The 9324-nt window shown below is 27.8% G+C and overlaps 1 protein-coding gene across 2 annotated transcripts; it reads right to left on the bottom strand.

Annotated features, from left to right (window-relative positions):
- Positions 1 to 460: 460 nt before the first annotated feature.
- LOC130453115 (protein germ cell-less) lies at positions 461 to 9182 on the bottom strand. Of its 2 annotated transcripts, none has more exons than XM_056792718.1 (8): positions 8632 to 9182; positions 8358 to 8578; positions 8120 to 8271; positions 7764 to 8061; positions 6633 to 6834; positions 6354 to 6572; positions 5219 to 5435; positions 461 to 5136 (listed from the first exon to the last, which is right to left on the bottom strand). In XM_056792718.1, the coding sequence occupies exons 1-7, from the start codon at positions 8766 to 8768 to the stop codon at positions 5222 to 5224; spliced, it is 1443 nt and encodes a 480-aa protein (XP_056648696.1). In that variant the 5' UTR covers positions 8769 to 9182; the 3' UTR covers positions 461 to 5136; positions 5219 to 5221. The 2 variants fall into 2 exon arrangements, with proteins under 2 accessions (XP_056648696.1, XP_056648695.1); XM_056792717.1 differs by having other exon boundaries at positions 461 to 5435; positions 8632 to 8984; positions 9045 to 9172.
- Between the last annotated feature and the right edge of the window lie 142 nt (positions 9183 to 9324).

Genomic DNA, 9324 nt, shown 5'->3' with positions numbered 1-9324 from the left:
AAATATATGGTTTTTATATAATTGAGTTTGTGTTTTCTAACATTCATATTTATTGTTGAGCTTATACTGGTAGTTAATTATACTAAAAAGTACAATTGTATTGCTGGATTATTTTAATATTATTGAAACTTGGTACACAATAATACATTTTACATCACTCAAATCAAATTATTAAAATAGTAATAATAAATTGTTGTTTTCATTATTGTCAATATTACCAATAGCGATAATTATTGTTTGTTGTATGATTTTCAACACAAAATTACCAAATTATAGGTTACAAATTGTTCAAATAAAAATTAAATCAGTCCTCGATTTCGGTTTAATTTAATGATGGTTTAAAGACTTGGTTTAACACTCTGTGCAATTCAAGACAGTGTTAAACCATGAGTGCAAGTGGCCATAATATGCAATAATTTGATGATTCTAGGGTGTTTGTGTAATAAATAAAACATACTAATGAGGTAGGTATAATTATATTTTATAATACAAAAACTATAAACAGAAAGCGTTTCATACGTGACTAGCCAATTAGTATAAGAGCACTTATAACTTATTTATTTTTTTAAACCAAACTCCAAACTTGTTAAAATAGTAACAATAACAAAAAGCACATAAAATAACCTAAAGGATAAACCAAACGAAGTTACAGCCTTACAGAATTTTACCAAAATATATATTATTGAACTATAATAGATTAAATATTTTCAAAATCCACCAAATCCTATATTACAGGTGATCTAACAGATTTCAAATCACTTGTTAGGGTCAAAAGTATATTCATTTAATTTAAGGGATATCCAGTTGGTATAATTGTAGAGTAGGGTCCTAAATTGTTGTCTTAGTTTGTCATTACGCGCGCACAAATATATTTTATACTTTGATCCTATTTAATGCCTTAAAACTGTATAATAAAAATATGGCATAGTTTTATGAAAATATTGACAATGATTGACCCGTGGCTCATGTTTTCCCCAATGAATATCAAAGTATTGTAAAGTTTTTGATTATTTTTTAGGAAATTTTGACAAAAATCCATTGATCATTTTTTTGTTGATTAACTTTTTTGTATAAATCTAAAAAAAATTATTTTCAAATATTAGGTATAATTGACAAAATGAAATTATTGCTTAGAAAAAACTGTATCCACATACTTATAGAAGCTTCAATAAACTTTGGTCAATAATGGAGCAGTAAGAAGTAGTTGCACATTCGAAAATTTTTTTTAAAGAAATATAAAAAAACTTTTATAAAAATTTTCAATTGATAAACGTAGGGATTAAACGAAATCACCAAAATAGACTTGCAGAAGAGGAGGGACCTACTCTTTTAACCAATTTGAATCCTAGGGAAATTTAAAAGAAATACTTGTATAGCTACAGCAATGTATTATGAATCTCCATTATTATTATTAATAATCAAATCTGTAATAAAAGTATTATATTTTTTTACTAAATAAGAAAAAAACTCTGACAATTTAAACAAAATGATTTTATTGTATGTAAATATGTAACATCTCCAGGGAAAATCATTCGGTATGACTAGAAAAATGGTAACCGAAACAAATAATCGAAAACTATATTTTTCATCCCCATTTCTTTCAAATCCATAACAAATATATATCTCAGAAATGTTGATAGAATTTATAAAAATGTATATTGACAGATTAACGATAATTACAACATAAACATAACAAGGAATTTATTATACAATATCATTTTTCAAAATTAACACAAACTTCAATTTTAATGTCATTTTTTCTCCATTACCTTTTTTTAAATTAATTGTAACTATTTATAGAAGTAATTATCAAAAATGCAGCAACAATTTTGAAATTGGATGGTAAAGAAAGAAGCAACCATGGGATAGTGAATGGGTAGGAAAAGGTAGATGATTAAATGGGTAAATAAATCAAAATTATACTAAAACAACTTTCAATTGTATATCACTCGAAAAACCTCGCTTTCATACCATGGTACACGGAGTTACTAATTTAAAGTTGGTAGAGTATATAATTTACAATAGAAATATCATATATTGAAATGGAAAAAATGTTTTTCATATAATTGAGACGCTTGAATTTCTGTATGTACAGCAATTTTTACAGTGTCTAAAAACCAAAAAGAATAAATTCAGTATTTCAGTTACTCTATATATAAATAAAACATGTTAAATTGACATTCTTCAATAATCCATATCTTCAACTCCTTTCCAAAGTAGGGAAAATCTGTCAGTATAGTTATTTGAACATTGTTTAATTCAAATCTAAATGTCTAGTGTAGGGTATATGTAGTTTGAGATAAGTACAATTAGGAATGTGAGTGTGAAGTGAATGTAAAATTAAATATCAGTGTTGATATATAATTACTCGTAACTATAATTGTTGAAAACTTGAAGCATCTCTTCAGATTCTTCATTTCATATTTGTTATTTTCATGTTCGCTCCAGATTGAGGCTCTGTCATTTCTTCCCTTGGGATAATGTAAAAATTACTATCACGACATACCCAATCGTTTCCTATGGTGGCTTTAGAGGTACTTGAATATGAAACAGAATTTTTTTTTATTTTGCTTCCCTGCGTATTGTACACATAGGTTGCAATCTCTTGATGTGGAAAGTCTGTGACCCATTACCATTTAGCTGGTATATTTTCAAAAGCATTTCTCAAATCATCAACTCCATTAAATGCTGTTAGGAAAACTGGATTTGTCCTTTGAACATAAATATTTTTACTTTTTCTACTTCACTTACTATTACAAGAGAAATGACGGTTTTAAGGAGAACGATACTTTAGAAAATATTGAAGAAGACAATGTAAATAAATCGGAAACGATAACAGGGCAGACTAAAAATGATGAAATCTTTGAAAATGCTAATTTATTGAATGTTCCAATTGTTTTTATTGGGCCCAAGCAGAAATCAAGAATGTAAGTTATTTGCTTACCCAATTTTCAACATTGTTGGGATGAAATTGAATTATCACTGTGATTTTACTGATTGAAGTAAAATATTTCTTTTAATGAGCTGAAGCAAACGAATTTTGAAAATATTCATCTTAATTTGCAAATATTTGGAATTGTCGTTGTCATTATGGGGGCACACTTCCCCTAAAATTTCCAATTTTATCATATTTTATCTCAATATTGCAACAAACATAAGAACGATAAAATTTTTATTCAATTACTGCAGATGGGTACACGAAAATGAAAATATATACAAAAGCTGTTACAACTACAACATATGTAGTAGAAAATAATTCAAAAATCGATGCAATAATAAAATCTATAAAAATATAAGTGGGAGCAAAATGGGGCAAGATAAAGACATTGGATATGAAACAAAATAAGTAGTGATTATAGAAAAAAAATGGTATGAACATACTGTAAGAATGAACCAGGTAGATAATGGAGGCTGGAAAAACCATTAAAAATGGACTGAGGATGGATGAGGTGGAAGAAAAGGTTACAAGAGGTACTAAAACCCTATACTACTCAAGAAAATGTAAACAATGAAAAATTAACAAAACAAAAAGCAATAATACAAAAAAATAAACAAAAAACAGTTGAATTAGTATGGACATATAAAAAAATGAAGCAGGTGGACCAGAATCCTCACACATTTTCATGGAAAAATCAATCAACATATACAATAATCGAAATAATGAATTCATTCCATTAGGCTGTTACACACTGTATATATGTAATTAATAACAAATTTTTTTTCAAAATTCTGTGACTGTAACGGTCACTAACGTCAAACATTTATTTTAATATAAATATTAAACTTGTCAAATGGTATTTGAGAACTAAGTGATATCAAAATAACTCATTTTTTGTATATGGAAAATATGAAATAATAAAATTGCATTCTAATTTTGTTTTTTTTTTTTCATCAAAAATACACTCTAATTTAGGAAAAATTAATTTACAATATGAATCTCATCAATAATACCCTAGAAAAATAAAATTATTAGCTGAAGTATAAGAATAAGTCAATATTTACTAACAACCAATAATCAGTTCTACTTATCGAAGAAGCTAAATCCATTGAAAAAAAATAAAAACAATCATGGGAGTTATTTTGACACAAAAACTATTGTGGGAGTTATTTTGACACACAAAATAGTTCCAATTTAATTATTACCACTTTTTGAATATTAATAAGTGCATTCAAGTAGTTCCACTTTTAACGAAGATTACCTACAAACTGGACTGAAATACCTTGTTCTAAGTATAATAATTAGTAGGATGATGTATTTCTCCTTTTTTTGGAAGTAGATAAACCAAAAAAAGTTATAACAACATTTTTCTTTTTCATACTATCAATGTAACTGCCTGAAAGCACCTTATTACAAATGATCAAACTGACATAAGTGTTAATTATGTCAATTTCGTATTAATTTGACCTGGAAACCAACAAATACTAACTAATTATTCATAAATGCACTTTTTTATATAGAAATAAATGCAGAAGATCACAATTTAGAGGAATATACAAAACTAGAGCTGATATGGATTTCATCCATAATAATACTTTTAAAAAAATAGTAACAAAAATATTCAAACTCAATATAATTTCACAAGGACACAAAAAAATATTAAATGTCAAGCTAAATGTAAATAAAAAAAACATATAGTATAAAAATATTCGGTATTATAATCTCAAATAATTTAAGCTGATTCAAACCCCCCAAATTCGATAACGTGTTATTTTTTTTTTAATTGGAGTTTCCACAGCGTGAATCAGCATGTATACTACTTGATTCGTTATACTTTGTGCTATTTTCACTGTATATTACTGTCACTTATATTTGACTATTCTGACAACTTTTTATACAATACTGGAATAAATTTACCTAGTTAGTCTTTTAATTTGTTTTATATTATAAATTATATTCGTTGTTCAAGAAATCCAATTTCGATAAACATTATACAGACTGTATATCATTGTATATTTCTTAAATATACATTCTATATCTAATCTTTATTTTAGTTAATGTCAAAAGTATTGATAATTTCAAATGATAGTTTCTTTGTAATCGAGCATTAGACATATAAGAAAAATTAATCTACGAAATTGAATATCACCCTAAGCTTCCAATACCTAAAATCACCAACACCACTATCGAGTGACTTACTGTAAAAAAAACCTTTGCTACATTAATTTTTCAATTATTATAATAGTTATTCAGAATGTCAAATATATGCAATTAGTATACCTGTTAAGATATATTATGATGCCTTTCTTCTATGTTAATTTCTTGTGTTTCTGGTGATGTGTACAAGATATTAGCTGATATTATAATAGGGTATTCCACATTTTTATCAAAAGACATTAACTGGATTTCTTCGCCTTTTGACAATGATACTTTTAATATTTCCGATTGTTTACTGTAAACAATCTGTCTTTGTTCATTAAGTCGAGTAACAGTTACCCTAAAATTGAAATAATCAATAAGTTAATAATAGTATGGAAAGAAAAGAGAAAAATAACATCAACAAAAATATTATGTAGTACATACGAATAAATTTTGGGAACGAAACTACAGATATAAACGAAATTAGATAAAAACCAGTGCAATGTAAACAAAATAAAGAAAAAAATACATGAAATGAAATAGAATGAGTAGCAATTATAACAAAAAAATTAATAGCTGAATTGTTATAAACATGAGTGAACGAGATAGATAATGGAGGCTGGAAAAATAACTGAGAAATAAACATGTAAACCATGGAGAGACCAAATAAAAGAATTGAGGATGGATGCAGTGGAAGAAAAGGTTACAAGAGAGACCAAAATCCTGATATGACTCAAAAAAATGTAAACATTAAAAAATTAACAAAACAAGAAGAAATAATCTGAAAAAATAAACAAGAAATAGTGGCATTGGTATGGATATAACAGTCAAAATAAAGCAGATAGACTATCAATAGAAAAGGGGCTGGAAACACCTTTAAATAATAAAAGTTTAGATCAAAAAAGAAATACAGTAAACAATGCAAATGTGGACCAAAAAGGAATTGAGGATGATGGTCTACATCTTCATATTCTCAATATAAACAAGAAATGGTTGAATTGGTATGGACATACAGTAAAAATGAGGCAGGTAGATTAACAATAAAAAATGAAACTGGGAACACCTTTAGAAAAGAAAGGGTGAGTTCAAAAAAGAAATAAAATAAATGTAGTTCAAAAAGGAATTAAGAAAAGTATCAAAATACAGTGGATACAATGGAAAACCAACTTTAAATGCCGAAAAACGTAAAAGGAATATGAAAAATTTAAGAACACAACAAATCTAAAATAATTAAATTATAAAAACAAATTACTTTATAATAGTGCTAGATACTGACCTTATTGCCACATGCCTAGTTGTTTGTAAACTCAATAACTGCTCAAATTCCGATCTATGATTTCGTTTAATGGAAATGGTAGATCCATCTGTGATCATTAATAAATCTACACCGAAATGGAACCCAGTCCACCTCCAAACATGTCTCTCGTTCACTGTTAAAATCCTTCCACACCTTAAACTAGATGCTAAAAATATTTCGTCAGAAATATCTCTTGGTCTAAAACAATATATTTATTTTGAAATTTTATCACAGTAATTTTTATAAACCATAATTTACCCTTTATCATCATTTTGATTGACCCTTAAAACGTTCTTCCATTGTTGTAGAATCACAGTATCGAGCCATGTTCTAGGAATAATGTTGTCCCTTATTACCAGCAGTACATCAAGCTGGTGGGATAATAGATTTTGTAATCTAAGGCCTTGGAATACTGATATGAATTGTTTTCCTTCTGTAGTTAGGAGGTATGGTAATGTTTCTAAAAAATATGAATCAAATTATTTCGAAAGAATCATTTGCCAATACATAGCATAGCAGAGAGTTGTTTATATTATTTTTTTAGAACTAGTTTCTACAAAGGTCTTTTTATTTGTTTGTTTACATTCTAGGATCCTTTCTGTCATATATTATAAAAATTCATAATGAACGGAACGAAATAAAAAAGTAAACAAAGAATTTAAATAAATTATATAAGTTAATTAAATCTAGTGTAAATGTTTAAATAGATTAAGTAAGTCAAAGATATATAAAAACAATAAAGCTGAATGAAAAGCCAGAAATAAAGGATGAAAATGATGAGAAGAAACAAATAAAATCATCACTGATAAAAACCATGCAATAATGTCTAGGATAGGTGAAAAGAAGTACAGGAAAGGATTGGTTTGACGAAAAATGTAGATTAATTATGGAAAAGAGAAACCAAGATATGATGAAGCAAGAAAACAGGCAAAAGCAGAATGCTGAAGAGAGAAAACACCTGGAGAAGAAACTAGAAGTAATAGAAGACAAGTATGTGAATAAAGAAATAAGAAAGGTGGAGGTGAAAAGAGCACAAGGTAAAAACCAGAGAGCAGTAGGGCAATGTAGAGATAAAAAGAATATCTAAAGGCAACAAAGATAAAATTATACTGTATGGTTGGGAGTCCTAGGTACTAACCCAGAAGAGTTCTGAAAAAATAAAAGTGTGGGTAAGGAAGTACTCCAAAAAATAATAGGGGGCATAAAAATTAATGATGAAAGATGAAGAAGAAGAACAAATACTGAATTGAAAGAAGAAAGAAATATGTAATGAGCCTAATATTAATAAAATAGTCAGAATGTGTGCAGAGCTTGAAGAATAAGAAATATAAAAATTTTTAATTGTAGGAAATTTAGCCACAGGCCCTATTTTTTTGATCAATGACTTACCTGTCCTTGAACAAAAGTATTCATTAACAGTAGCAATTGAAAGGTCTTCTGTTTCTGGAAAAAGTTGCATGTATATCCAATATTTTAACATCACGTAAATGGAATATTCTGTCTGAATAACAAAAAGATCTGGATCGGCAATAAGCTTTGCCATCAGGGGTATAGGAATAGTTTTTAACTCTAATAAAGGAAAACTGAAATAGTAAGGCATCAGATTTACCAAGAACCATTTGAAACATACATCTTGTAGCTTTTTATCTCCATATAAACAGGCTGCATTATAATAACTTAGAGCTGTCTACAAAAATATTTACAGTATGTAAATAATGAATTTATTATTAGTAATGCCAGAATACCTTGGGATTAATAGTTTCTAACATAACTTCTGTACATTTTTCAATTAATCCATCCAGTTGAAACATAGTAGCTGTAGCTAAAATTGGTACTATTTCAAGTGGATTCAAAACAATCTCACAATTATATAAAGAGCCTAAAACCACTTTCATAGCTGAAACAACATAAAAATGTAATTTCAATAAAATTTTGTATATATGGAGAAATCCTTCTGAAATATAGAACTATTTTTAAACTTACAATCTACAGAGATGAGGGGGTCTACAATATCAATGTTGATATATTTCTGGTTGGTCTCCAACCAAGATCCTCCAAACATACTGGCAAAATATGGACTCTGGCAAAGATATACCCTATGTAGGTTGAATTCTTCACCCAGAGCACATACTGTAACATCAGAATTTTGACCTTCCATAAACAATGCTTGGTAGATGTATTTGGCTGTGCTTACTAGCTTTTTCCTTTAAAAACTTATATTATAGTATTCCTTATTTGTTACACAAATATTACATACCTTTTAGGAGTGTGTAAAGCAATATCTATAACTTTATTCACTTCTTCATCATCGGAATCGCAATATTTTCGCTTCCTTCCTGTTACATATCCAGTAACACTGCTCACTAAATATTGCGTTGAAAATTTCAATCCCATTTTAATTGGTTATTTAATAACTTGCAAATTTTTTCTATTATCTTTGGTAGAATATTCCACCACAAATACCACTAAGATTTATAGTAGAACAATCTTATTGTTTATTAAATTTTTAAAAGTAATATTTAAATCCATTTCACAAAATATTGCCACTATTCAATATATTTTCTTAACTTGTTAGCTATGAATCTTCTTTTGCGTTATGTTTACATTAATCTATAACGTAAACTTGTTTATTCAAAATATCGTACGCGATTTACTTATTTTAGAAGTTACTTAATCGATGATGAAATTGAAGGGGAAAATGATACTGTGTACTACTACTTTCAAATAATACGGTGTTAGTTATTTTCACTAAATTTTCCGACGCCACTACGAAGGTCTATTGCAAAATTTACTTCACAAAAACAGAAACAGCTGTCCTGAAATATAGGTTATTTGTTATTTCTTATGTCATCACCGAAAATACAAGTGACTTGTTTGCATGAGTGAATACATAATTAATTTTTCGATAGGTCAAACGAGGATGAAAGATGAGCGAGGTACGGAGAGTAAA

The sequence above is a fragment of the Diorhabda sublineata genome, chromosome 2, assembly GCF_026230105.1.
Source record: "Diorhabda sublineata isolate icDioSubl1.1 chromosome 2, icDioSubl1.1, whole genome shotgun sequence".
In the NCBI taxonomy this organism is placed as follows: domain Eukaryota; kingdom Metazoa; phylum Arthropoda; class Insecta; order Coleoptera; family Chrysomelidae; genus Diorhabda; species Diorhabda sublineata.
This window is presented reverse-complemented; position numbering and strand designations above follow the sequence as displayed.